Below are 13,902 nucleotides of genomic sequence, written 5' to 3'. Positions count from 1 at the left end.
TTTCTTTAGACAATAAAACACATGGTTTTATAATATTTTCATATGTTCATTTTTCAGTAGTTGTTACATAGATAGATATTTCAGCACAGCTTAAGAACCTGAAACCACACAGGGGCACAGAGATGCATAAAAAATTATAATAATAATAATAATAATAATCTTAAAAATAAAAAAAAATCAATGGTTTGGCTTGTGGGTTGTTGTTTTTTTATCTGCATAGTCACTCTGACGGTTTGTTTCAGCAGTTGAGATAGTGGTAACCATGACGAGGCAAAAACTATGTACATCCTGGTACACGAGGATAAGGTCAAAGACGAGTGCAGTCCAACCGGTTAGGACTGACTGAGAACTTTTACTCCACTGCCTTTCTACCAAGGACTTTTATTTTGAAGCAGAGCATGTTTTCTTTTATTTTGAAAATACCGTAGACCGTACGTACACAGGAAATGAACCAACCACAGTCCTCTCCTGCACTGTCAGTCATGTTTGAACCTGTGAGAGTCCCAACAAAGCTAAAGACGAGGCAGAAGACCAATGATCTGATCTGAGGTCTGCATTTAAAAGCTTAGAAATAAATAAAGATGCATTTAAGTCTTAAAGGTTTGCTTAACTTGGTTGTTTAACACGACCAGAAATATGAATCTGTTAACTTTTTATCTTACGGTCAAGTCTTTTTATTCTGCAGGCTGTTTCAGTTCTTGTTAATGTGGAAAAATACATTTTCTTATAAGAAATGTTCTTCTGAATACTTAATTATGTCTAAAAGCAATCAGTTCAGTAATATTTTGCACATTCAGCTGCTGCCTTAAAGCAAAAATCTGGTTTATTCTGTATTTTTCTAATGGTCAATCCCATGAAAAGACCAAAAAACAACTAATACTCGACAGTAGAGCTTCATTATGTGAGTGCGATCCCACCTTCACTGATCTTACACCTATATAATGAAATCAATGAGTCAAAAGATGCTAAAAATGTTAAAAAGACCAGTGAGTTCTTCTGTCACGTCACACTGAGCCTCCGTTACTGCTGCAGGTTTAAGATTTTCCTCAGTGGGAATCAATAGGCTTTAAGCCGGGGAAGTCAGAAAAGCACCGAGAGGAGGATTAACCCTTTGCTTTTCATGGGATTTTCTTTTCTCACACTAAGAATAAACAGCAGTAACAGCAGCAGCTGTGACAGACGTTTTAACACCTCCAGCAGCGCAAAAAGTGAAAGAAACACGACTAATATTATATTTTCCACTGATAACTGGCTGCTAATTTTCATTTTCAGTCATCACTCTGAAAAAAAAAACACTAAACAGCTTTAGTATTGAAGGCTCAGTAGAGATATGTTCAAACACATCATGTCACGAATGCAGAAATTAAACCTGAACTGCTTTGGACCAGCTGCTGCTGCTGCAAAAACAACCCATAATGCATCTCTGCAGCTTCAATCTGTTGCATGATTCACAAACCCAAAAGCCAAACTATTGATTTTTGTTTTGTTTTTTTCCTCTCTGGTTTCACAGGGAAGCGCAAACGGAGCAGACGGAGACCGAAGCTATCAAGCACACTGATTTTTTATCTTTTTCTTTCTTTCTTTCCATCTTTTTTTTTTTAAAACATTCACTTGGTAAAACTAGCAAGTACTTCAGATGGAGCGGCAACAGGTTTTTAAAACGTTCTTCCTCGGACCCACAGTGTAAAGGTGTCGACGACGTCCAGAAGTCGAGGAGTCGTCGTGCAAAATACCCATTAGTATGAACGTTATAGCTCCACTCCACAGGGTTTTCTGTCTTTCTGTCCGTGTATGAATGAACCAGTTTGATTTACAAAGTGCGTCTCAAGTCGTCCTCATAAATAAAGGTTTGATTATTATTATTAATCCCGCTGTTTGTTCCCACCATCGCTCTCCGTGGCGCGACCTCAGTCTGTAACAGGAACGATGACGAGGTCGCCGCGACTAGAGCACTGGAAAAGAGCGTAGCGACACCACCATTGACTCCCGTCCCGTGGTAAACTTTTTGCGCCCCTAGTGGCAGGATGTGGGTATTGCAAAAGCGCCCAGAAAACCCAGTCACTCCAATGTATGTGTGTTGCCCACTTGCTTGTAAATTGATGAAAACGGTCGTGTTTTTGTTTTTAGGTGTCTTGGTCATATCAAATTATAGTTATAATTTGTTTATTACAAAATGTAGATTGAAACATTAATGTAGACAACTGTTTTTTTTTTACTCGCTTATGTGTTAAAGGGACAACGAGGAGTTTCTATTTGGTTGTAAAAAAGTCTCACGTTAATGTGGATGAATCTACGCTACCCACACTTGTTAATGGGCCCATTTTCGATAAATATATCGTTTTGTCTCTATCGTTATTTTGTTATTATTAGTGGTGGTGGAAATGCTGGTCGAGCCGACCAGCGTTTCTTTACTTTCGGTTTCGTGGCGAGTCATGAGAATAACGCCGCCGAATCTCCGTTTATGGTCGGAACTACGACGGTATGTGATCGTCTTCCAACCTCTGACTTTAATTCTTGATGAATGAAAACATGAGTCCGTCTTGCGCCGGTCAAAGAATTTCACGGTGCGCGGAGGCTCATAAATGTAGTGTGGAAACACTTCGCTTTTCCAAAACTCCTCGTTGTCCCTTTAATGTTTATCTGTAAAGGATCTTCAATGATGCTATTAACGTGGGTGATCTATAAATGTCCTTAAAGGGACAACAAGGAGTTTTGGAAAAGCGAAGTGTTTTCACACTACATTTATGAGCCTCCGCACCGTGAAATTCTTTGACCGGCGCAAGACAGACTCCTGTTTTCATTCATCAAGAATTAAAGTCAGAGGTTGGAAGACGATCAGATACCGTCGTAGTTCCAACCATAAACGGCGATTCGGCTGCGTTATTCTCATGACTCGCCACGAAACCGAAAGTAAAGAAACGCTGGTCGGCTCGCCCAGCATTTCCACCACCACTAATAATAACAAATTAACGATAGAGACAAAACGATATATTTATCGAAAATGGGCCCATTAACAAGTGGTAACGTAGATTCATCCACATTAATATGAGACTTTTTTATAACCATATAGAAACTCCTCGTTGTCCCTTTAAGTTATTGAAAATACCACACTTGCTCATTCATTCACCAACAATGCAGAGATGTCAGTTCTTGGGCGCTTTTGCAATACCCATCCATATTCCGCCATCAGGAGGCGCTTCCATTGAACCAATGCGTGTCGTCGTTACTCTAGCTAGTTGCTAGTTGCTCTAGCCGCGAGCGGCCGGATGCTAACAGTAGAGCGACATCCTGCTGCGCCGCATCGCCTCGCTGATCAGGTACGCCGGGCTGATCTCGGGCTCCTCCGTCATCACCGCGATGTTCTGCCACTCGCCGCACTGGTTGGACTTCTTGATGGTGTCGACCACGCAGAGCGCGTACAGGCAGTCCTCGAAGGTGGCGGCCATCGTCAGCGGCCGCCCGTCCCACGTCCGCCGGTCGTCCTGGTCCTGGAACGCCTCGCGCACCGCCTGGATCATGCGGATCGTGCCGATGAGGTACGGCGCGGGAATGTCGCTGAAGGCCTTCTCCGGCAGCGAGGCCTTCTTCTCCAGAGGCGTCTCGTCCTTCAGCAGCAGCTCGGGGCCGCCACCGCCGATTCCACTTCCCCCGCCGTTCTTCTGCCCGTACAAATCCGTCCCCGTCACCGTCAACCGCCCGACGGTTCCCACGACGATCACCTCCTGGCGGAACTCGCCGGGCACGTTGAAGTTGAGCGTGACGGTGCAGCAGGCGCCGCCCTCGAGCACCATCTGGAAGGTGCAGAAGTCGTCGCTGGTGATCTGGCGGATGCCGCGGATGTGGTCGGTCTGCTTGACGAAGGTCTTGAGGAAGCCGTGCACCTTGGCCGCGCGCTGCCCCGTCAGGAAGGTCAGCAGGTCGATGATGTAGCTGCCCACCGAGTGCAGCCCGCCGCCGCCCATCAGGTCGTCGCAGCTCCAGTTGTACTTCTTCCCCAGGAGGCTTCCGCTGTGCACCTGAGGAGAGGAGAAACGGCTTTAAAGGGATAGTTTGGCATGTTGGCAAATTCATAGCAGTACCTTTAAAGCAGAAGTAAGGTGAATGTTTGTGTTAATATAAGTCTTAAATAGTTCTATCTTCCGACAGCAATGACTTATATAGAGTGTTTGGTCTGAAACACGGGTCTGTCAGTCACTCTGCTCTGCTCTGAGCCGAGGAGAAAACTTTCCTTGTATCCTACAACCTTTATCCAATGAGGAGAGAGAACGGCATAAAGGGGCGGTCCTCTCTGTGTGTGCAGCCAAGGGATGCGCGTGAATGTGGTGACGTAGGGACGAGGGCGGGGACTGCTAACTCCATCGGCTGACAAGAAGTTAGCCAAAACCACCGGATTGCTTACTTCTGCTTTAATTATCGGTGCATGTTGTTTTGAGATGGGCGGGGCAGAGACGTGAGCTGCTCAGTGAACACAATGGAGGTGAACGGTACAGGTCCCCTGTCCCTCATCAAACTCATCAAATACACAATCCAACAACTCCACAACAAAACGCTCTGGTGGACAAGTTGTGACCTGCACATTCACCACGCTATGAGATAATTATGTGACACATGAAGCAAATACTCAGAACTACTTGCGCCTTTGAAATCCCTACGCCCAGCAGCCGTGTCTGGAATGTAGTTCTGGTGTAGGTACCAAATGTGTGATTGTGATTGGTCGTGAGGATTTATAAAAGTTGTAGGTAGACGAAAGTGAGCTATTTATATTTTCTTATGATAACATTAAACATTTACACAACTAACAGTGACGAAAATGATTAAAATACTGTAATTAGCATGGGCGTTCACAAGCGTTTGTTTGACGTTGCCTAGGAGATCTGTGCCAAATCTCGCAAGAGTGTGTTGTTGAGCCAGAGACAGTTAATTACAGTCAGTTAATAAAGTTAATTTTCTCCCGAAGTGTCCGTCTGAAAATTGCCATTTTCGTGTCAAACTGTTCAGAAGAGATGTGGTTTATGACAGATGAGTCCAATATTTACTATGGGGCGAAGTGACTAACTTCGCCAACATCCACGGTAATAAATCTGGCAGCCCGGACACATTTGGTACCTACACCGGCTGCATTTGCCTCTAAAACAACTCTGTCTCATGATGTTACATGATTATCTCATAGCGTGGTGAATGTGCAGGTCACAACTTGTCCACCAGAGCGTTTTGGAGTTGTTGGATTGTGTATTTGATGAGTTTGATGAGGCTCACGTCTCTGCCCCGCCGATCTCAAAACAACATGCACTGATAACTAAAGGTAATGAACCTACTGCTATGACTATAGGGATTATGGTGATAGGAGAGTTTGACTAAATGTTGAACTATCCCTTTAAGTCGTCCAAACCTCAGGGGAACATCACAGCATCGTCGGCATAAAAAAACAAAACCAAAAGCATCGTTATACGTTCTTTCTCTCACCTGCGCCTCACAGACCAGCAGCTCCCCGACGTATCCCTCCTCCACCAGCTCCTTCATGCGGACGAAGGCCGGCAGGAAGCGCAGCACGTTTCCCATGATGCTCAGCAGCTTGGGGTAGTACTGGGCCGCCGACATCATCCTGAAGGCATCCAGAGGCGTGGCCGTCCTGTCGCAGATCACGTTCTTTCCGATGCCTATAACAAAAGAAGAGAGAGGAGAGGAGAGGGCGTCATGTGAGAGGGAGGGAGGAGTGTTGTCATCAGCTTGAGCAACACACACCCGCAGACATAATATCCTCCCGAGTTTGAAAACATCCCATGAAGAAACAATGCAGCGATGCAGAATGTGGCAACTCCCAAAAATAGCTGACTCAAGAATTCCTGAACTTTCCGAACTCTCTCTCTAGTCTCTCTCTCCTGTGACTCAGGGAAACTTCACCACAAAAAAACAAAACAAAACAACCTCAAACTAAAGCAAGAAAGTGAACAGGAGGAAGAGAAGCTCTGGAATAATAATAAAAACAGCTTCTATAGTTCAAATATAGAAACACAGAAACAAATCATCTGAATAACAAATATGGAAAGATGCCTCTCAGTGTTTGATTTGATTTGATTTGATTTGATTTTTATTTGTCTCAAACAATCTATGTAACAAGAAACAAAACAATAATGATACTGTGCAAGTTTGAGAAGGGGCTGAAGGAAGCAAAGCTTATCAAGTTCAGCCCCCCCCTTACATTGTGATTCATGTCATACATCTGTAGTTCCATAAACCTAATTCAGAAGATTAAAAATATATTGCTTTAATATGAAATAAGACCATGATTATAAATAAAAAGAGTAAAATTAGCTGTCCAGTTCTTTATAGCTGTCCAAGAGTGTATGTTTGTACTTACTTTGAAATTGTTGTAAGTTATTGCACATTTTTATATCCTCATCTAGTCTATTCCACATTTTAACACCACAAAAATAGATGCTAAAACTTTTCAGGGTAGAATGGATGGTAGATTGTTTAAAGTTACAGTTCCCTCTTAAATCATATATGCTTTCTCTGACCATAAACATTTTTTGGATGTTTATTGGTAGCAACCTATTCCAGGCTTTAAACAAAATCTGACCTGTTTTGAATTTGACTAGGTCCTCAAATCTTAAAATACCCGATTTTAAAAACAACGGATTTGTATGATCAAGGTACCCATGAACCATCCTTATGACTCTTTTTTGTAAAATGCAAATCTTTTGTAAAGTGCTTTTATATGTGTTTCCCAGTGTGTGTGCACTGCAAAAACTCAAAATCTTACCAAGAATATTTGTCTTATTTCTTGTCAAAATGTCTCATTTCTAGTCAAAACTAATCTCTTTCCACTTTAAATAAGACTCATCACCTAGAAATGAACTTGTTTTTAGATCATTGTCACTTGTTTCAAACTAATTTTCACTTGAAATAAGTAGAAAAATCTGCCAGTGAAAGGAAGTTTTTTGTGCTTGTAATAAGAAAGAAAAACTTGCTCCACTGGCAGATTTTTCTACTTATTTCAAGTGAAAATAGGCTTGAAATAAGTAAAAAAGTGTCTAAAAACAAGCTGCTTTTAATGTGATGAGTCTTATTTTAAGTAGAATGAGATTTGTTTTGACTAGAAATAAGACAAATATTCTTGGTAAGATGAGCTTCAGACAGTTGGATGGGTTATGGATGAAAAGGTTGATAAGAAGACGAGTGCAGGAGAGATGGAGACGTCTCTACGCTGTATGAAACCTAATTAAAATCTCTTCCAGTGCATCAAATGGTCGAGCTGCACCCAAACACACCACACACACAGACCGACGGGAGGTTTATTATTCCCACAGTCGACTGGACGGAGCCGGAGAAACAGGAACACTGACTGACTGTGTCTTTTTTCTTTTTTCCTCTTTAATAATAAACATCTGAAACCTGAAGGAAATAATGACATAAAAACCAAATCAACACGGGTGTCGTCTCATGTTTGTCGTCGTGACCCGGCGGTAGTGGTGGTGGTAGTGGTGGTGGTCTTGGTGAAGGAAGAAGGTGCTAACGGGCCGTGACGCCGGTTTTTCCAGGATCAGAACCAGCTGTATTTATAACTCTAAACTATTTCATTACTGCAAAACCACAGAGACACAGAGTCACATCGTCAAGCTCTCTCGCTGCAGAACATGGACACAAAGTGATGTTTTTATATCCAGCAGATACAGGAGATAAGAGACCAACTATTACTTGAAATTTTTAACAGTGCATTTTAAATTGCAAACCACGTATCAAGTAATTAAGTAACTTTAATATCTTGTCTTTTTACCCTTTCATTGTAAACCTGTGTCTTTGTTATGATTTATATTCATACAGTCGGGATCCACTGCTTATTTTTGCCCTTATTTCACTTGATCAAATGTAAATTTATGACTTTACAGTACAGTAATATGATGATATTATTATTTCTATTATATGTTTTTTGTGGATACTCCGTCTCTTTCTGTTAAAACAAACTCACCAGAGGCCGTTCTTTTCTTTTGTGGGGGAGCAAACTTACAAAATCAGCTGTTTAAGACTGATGCTTGAATCTAAAATCTAAAAACAAGGTAGTATTATCTAAATAAAATAAAAATCAAACACCTAAAACAGCGACTCCGACCCCGTGAGGCCGACAAGTCGTTTGCAAAACAGTACGATAATGGTGAAAAGATGTATTTATGCAATTAATGGTCTTTTTCTTATTGTGGCAGGAGCTTTTAAACCCATGAAGCTTTGGAAATTCAAGGAAAGAACTCAAAAGAAAAGAAAAGAGAAAACAGTAAATTATCTTCAAACTAAAATCAAAACTCTTCCATTTTTATCATAATTTAAATAAAAAGTGTGAAGTTGTTGTGTGAGTGTGAGTTTCTGCTGATCTCCTGAGTGTGAAAAGCAGCTTCTAGTCCCATCCTGCTGCTGCTGCTACTAGTGTGTGTGTGTGTGTGTGTGTGTGTGTGTGTGTGTGTGTGTGCATGTGTGTGTGCGTGTGTGTGTGTGTGTGTGCATGTGTGTGTGCGTGTGTGTGTGTGTGTGTGTATGTGTGTGTGTGTGATGTGGGGTTTTCTTTTGGAAGTGAAACTCACTGAGCTAATCTGCCATTAGCTCCAATCGGCTACGGCCAGGAAATTAATCCCTTTGACCCACTTCTGAGGAACGCTGTGAGAGCCCCCCCCTCTCCCCCCTCACTCCCCCCACCCCACCCAACACACACACACACACACACACACACACACACCACTGCCTCCACCCAGGCCGCTGCAGACACACAACACAACACAAAGCCCAACAATACCAGTGCAACAACTCCCGGTCTCTTTCTTTTCTCTTTGGCAGCGACACTCATCAACAAACACTGACGGGGGGAGAGAGGGGGGAGAGAGCACAGCGTTGCCCCCCGGGTGAGAAAGGCCTTCTGGGTAAATGCTAAACGCTCTTGACTGACTTTTCTGGCACTCACGCTGAGCAGACCTCCCTTCTGTCTACCCCTCTGCCCCTCTCACAGCTTCTCTCTTCCTGGTTTTATCTCTCGGTCCTGACCCGTCGTCGTCGTCGTCTCAAGCTGCTCGTGACCTTTCCTCAGATCAGTGATGACCTTTCGCTCCTCCTCCTCGTGCACAAAGCTCTGACAAAGGTCGATGCCGGCTTAGACGCGTTGAGTCATCATATGTAGCCTATATGCACCTGGGCAGAAGGTAAAAGTGATGGTGCAACAAGGAGACACTGTGTACACTGCAAAAACTCAAATACAGTATCTTACCAAGAATATTTGTCTTATTTCTAGTCAAAATGTCATTTCTAGTCAAAACAAATCTCATTATACATTAAAATAAGACTCATCACATAAAAAGTAGCTTGTTTTTAGACACTTTTTACTACGTTCAAGCATATTTTCACTTGAAATAAGTAGAAAAATCTGATAGTGGAGCAAGTTTTTCTTCCTTATTAGTAGAAGCACAAAAAACCTGCTTTCACTGGCAGATTTTTCTACTTATTTCAAGTGAAAATTAGTTTGAAACAAGTGTAAATAATCTAAAAACAAGTTAATTTTAGGCGATGAAGTGGAAAGAGATTAGTTTTGACTAGAAATGAGACATTTTGACAAGAAATAGGGTTAGTTATTCTTAGAGAGATTTTGAGTTTTTGCAGTGTAGTCTTATCTGACTGTCATAAACAAGAGATCTAGGACTCTGGAGCTGGTTAATTAAAGGTAAAAAATGTAGCATAGTTCCTCTTTAAAGTCACAAATCAACCTGCACGGGGGTCCGACAGGTGCATTTCTGCAGAATCTGCACTGAGGAGAAGCATCAACCAGAGAAAAAGGGAAACCAAAACTGTTGCTTTATTTTCCAAAACTGACATATATATAATAATATAAAGATCTGAACCACTTAACGCTGCAAAAACTCCACTACTGTGTCAAAGTGAGAAATCCCAGGCAGCCTCTATGTCGGCACCACAAACAATCAAAAAGGGCAGAGTTGAAGTGAAACAGACTTGACTCTTCACCTTCAATGGTTTTCTCATCTATAATATACTGGAGGTTTCACATTTCCCCTCCAGCCTGAGAGCAGAGACTGGATGGGAACAGGAAGTCCAGTGGAAATAAAGGACAGTGTTTTGTTTTTTTCCATTTCAAACCATCTTTTCCTCCTTGAATCAGTCCTGACAGCGTCTAAACTATCTGATAAAAGTCTAAATACAGTAGCCGTCACAGTGTGAACAGATGTACGCTGTAGCTGTGACTCGTGGGACTGGAGGAGTTAAAGCTGGAAACGACTCACAGGTGAAAACTCCCCACGATGGGAGCAGGAGAGCCGTAATGGAGCAGAAAAAAACCTGCAGCGCTGCAGCTCAGTCCCTCCACATCAATAATTCATGACCAGGACGGATCTAACCCAGAGAGACACACACACACACACACACACACACACACACACACACAGATAGAGGTGCATCCTGCAGAGTGATGCTGGATTATGTAAGTGACTAAACTGCAGGTTGCAAAGAGAAAACAACGACGATACGAGTCTCGTTACACCGGGAATTTGTCCTTTTTATGCTGTAAATAAGTGTTCGTGATGCGTTCAGGTGCCTTTGATGAGCCGAGCTTTCCTGGCTCACACACACACACTGAACACACACTAAACACACACTAAACACACACACACCTGGCACAAGTGTTTGAGGCAAATTCTGCTCAAGATCACCCGGTGAAAAACACAAATTAATCCTTTAATCTCATTAAACAGAGAGGAGAATGAGACGTTTGAATTAATTGGATGAAACAGACTCGTTGAATCTTCATTAAAGACGTCGAGTGCAGCTTTTTTGTTTTTTTTCTTTTTTCACATCGTTACAGCTGGAAGCATCAGACCAGACAGCGTTTATACAATTAAAAAAAAAGAAAGAAAGAAAGATGAGCACCAGGATCAGGTGAAGCTGTTTCCCTTCTTTGTCCAGCAGGGGGAGTGTTTGGGTTTGAACACACATGCCCTTTGACACAGTGTGTGTCTGTGTGTGTGTGGGTGTGTTACAATTAACACAAACATTATCAGTGTTAATCTGAATTCCTTTGTATCCTGCAGATTACTGTAATGCATTTGGCTCCTGAACTGAAAACAGGCCTGAAACACAGCAGAGATGATGATGTAATGTTAAATAAAACACATTTTTAAGGTATAATGATGGTTGTCATTGCGTTTTTTATGTTATTATAGAATTTAATAACCTGATAGTTCAGGGTTTAGACGACTTTGAGAGACATTCGTCAGTTTTTCTGGCATGAACAGGTCACACAGATGAAATGAGGCTCGGCTCTGCACCTCCCTCATCACCTGGGCCTGTGTGTGTGTGTGGACTTCTGCACTTACAATTAATATTTGGAGTACATAAATGCGATCACTCCGAGCAGTGTGCAAAATTGGCGCACTCAAACAGCCAGAAAATTAAAGTGTGCATCGCTGGACACTTTCCACCCTCAACAGCCACCATCTTAGTGATGTAGCGGAAGCACGTCACTACTATTTGAGCAGCAACGGAGCTGATACCAGTGTAAATGTCTTTAAAAAACACTCAAAACAACACAGCAACAATAATAACACAATAAAACACAATTTAATAGCTCGTTTTGATCGACAAAAGGCGCTGTCAAGTGTCGGCGATAGCAATAGAGCTCCAACGGCCGGTTGCAATCAGCCTTTAAAAAGTAATAGAAGAAGCTGTTGAGTCTTTTCTGGTAAGCGCACAGCGGCAGTGTTTGATTTGAGACAGCACTACCCTGTCGAAATAAGTGCACGTCTTTATATAGTGTATTGCAAAGAAGTGCACAAAGAGAAGTATTGCGATTTAAACTTAAAATAAGACTCATAACCTACAAATTAACTTGTTTTTAGATCATTTTCACTTGTTTCAATCAAAATTTTCACTTGAAATAAGTAGAAAAATCTGCCAGTGAAAGCAAGTATCAGATTATTTTAAGTGAAAATATGCTTGAAAGAAGTAAAAAGTGTCTAAAAACAAGCTACTTTTTAATGTGATGAGTCTTATTTTAAGTAGAATGAGATTTGTTTTGACTAGAAGTGACATTTTGACTAAAAATTAGACAAATATTCTTGGTATTTTGAGTTTTTGCAGTGCTCCAGTGTTGCTGCATGAGGTTTTGTGTGTTTGTTCACACCTCCCAGGGATGGAACACAGGAGCGATGATGAGGAGGAAGGAAAAGCTGGAAGTGGAGTGAGGCCGGAGCAGGAAGGTCGAGGCGAGGCGGGTGGAGCCGGTTCTGTTCTGGACGACAGAGCTGAGAAACTAATTCTTCTTCTTATAGTGTAGTAGAGTTTTAAGATCTGTCTCAAGTGGAGATTGTAATATTCCTAAGCGTAGCTCCGCCTTTGCTCAATCTGCCTTTTTTTTTTTTTTAAATCTGTCAAATCATGGAACAATCTTCCAACTAATCTGAAACTTTGTACAGACTTCAATGTTTTTTCTCAGGAAGTCAAACAATGGATCCTATAAGAAATCAGTCATGTCAGCATTAATCATTAATCATGAGCCTAAATGATTTTTAACCTTGGCAAAGTGTGAAGTATTTTAATAACTGTATGTTTCTTTCTGATATGAAATATGTCCTGAGTGTTTGTGATGTGTGAGAGGGTGTATTATTATGCACATGCACTGCAAAAACTCAAAATCTTTCCAAGAATATTTGTCTCATTTCTTGTCAAAATGTCTCATTTCTATAGTCAAACTAATCTCTTTCCACTTAAAATGAGACTCATCACCTAAAAATGAAATTGTTTTCAGATCATTTTCATTTGTTTCAAACTAATTTTCACTTAAAAATAAGTAGAAAAATCTGCCAGTGAAAGCAAGTTTTTGTGCTTGAAAAACTTTCTACTTATTTCAAGTGAAAATATGCTTGAAAGAAGTAAAAAGTGTCTAAAAACAAGCTACTTTTTAAATGTGATGAGTCTTATTTTATGTATAATGAGATTTGTTTTGACTAGAAATTACATTTTGACTAGAAATAAGACAAATATTCTTGGTAAGATTTTGCAGTTTGTTTTTGCAGTGTGTGTATGGATGTTTAGAGCGCTATGTAAATTGATCATTCTTACCTTTCTATTGTTCTTATTCACCTGCCCAGGGACTATACGGATGGAAAGTAGCTAATAAGCTAAATCCGCTACAAGGCATCTCTTCTCATTTCGAGACTAATGTTATTTTGTACATTGTCCCTGATACAAATAAACATATTAAACTAAACTAAACTAAACTAAACTAAACTGTAGTGACTCAGTGTTACTGATGGAAACACGTTACAGCAGCTGTAGAGTGAGAGATTCACTTCACTTGACTTCTCTTTTTCACCTTCTGAACTTCAATTCAGGAGAATAAAAAACAGAAATAGGCTACTACACAATCACATAATAATCCCAGCTGCTGCTTCAGGTCCAGATGTTTCCCTGCTGCCATTGTGACATTAACTCAGCTGTTTTCAAACTGTTTTAAATAAATCTGAGTGCACTTTAACCTTTCAATTCATTCATACTATTCTTCACTAATTTAAGTAATTACCACCCATTTCATACATCCTCCATCTTTCATCTTCTACTTTTACTATTCAGATATTGTTAAATCTACATTAGTAATGGTTCAAAAATGTTTTCAAACTGTCAGTTTTAAGTAAATCTGAGTAGACTTCAGACTTTCAATTTCTTCATACTGATCTTCAACAATTCAAGTAATTTCCAACCATTTCATACTCTTCATATTTTTTCATGTTTTCAAGATTGTTTTTTCAGTTTCTTAACTTAATTCAGCATTGTTTCAACATTGTAATCAGCTCATTCAGCTTGCAGCTTTCAGCATTCACCCGTATTTCCTTCAGGAAATGCATTTTCTAGTTCAGCTTC

At 40.9% G+C, this 13,902-nt stretch overlaps 1 protein-coding gene across 1 annotated transcript in view; it reads right to left on the bottom strand.

Moving 5' to 3' along the window:
* Positions 1 to 3,187: 3,187 nt before the first annotated feature.
* Positions 3,188 to 13,902, bottom strand: part of gfod1 (glucose-fructose oxidoreductase domain containing 1) — a 40,849-nt gene continuing 30,134 nt past the window's right edge. Inside the window, exons 2-3 of the mRNA XM_085763853.1 lie at positions 5,464 to 5,657; positions 3,188 to 4,016 (exon numbers count right to left, since the gene is read on the bottom strand). Of these exons, the coding sequence (XP_085619979.1) occupies positions 3,270 to 4,016; positions 5,464 to 5,657 (941 nt within the window). The 3' untranslated portion in view covers positions 3,188 to 3,269. The remainder of the gene's footprint in view (positions 4,017 to 5,463; positions 5,658 to 13,902) is intronic.

This window comes from Trachurus japonicus, chromosome 20, assembly GCF_045865225.1.
Source record: "Trachurus japonicus isolate A0001 chromosome 20, Traja_1.0".
Taxonomy (NCBI): domain Eukaryota; kingdom Metazoa; phylum Chordata; class Actinopteri; order Carangiformes; family Carangidae; genus Trachurus; species Trachurus japonicus.
The sequence above is the reverse complement of the archived record's forward strand: the minus strand, read 5'-3'. Positions and strand labels throughout refer to the sequence as shown.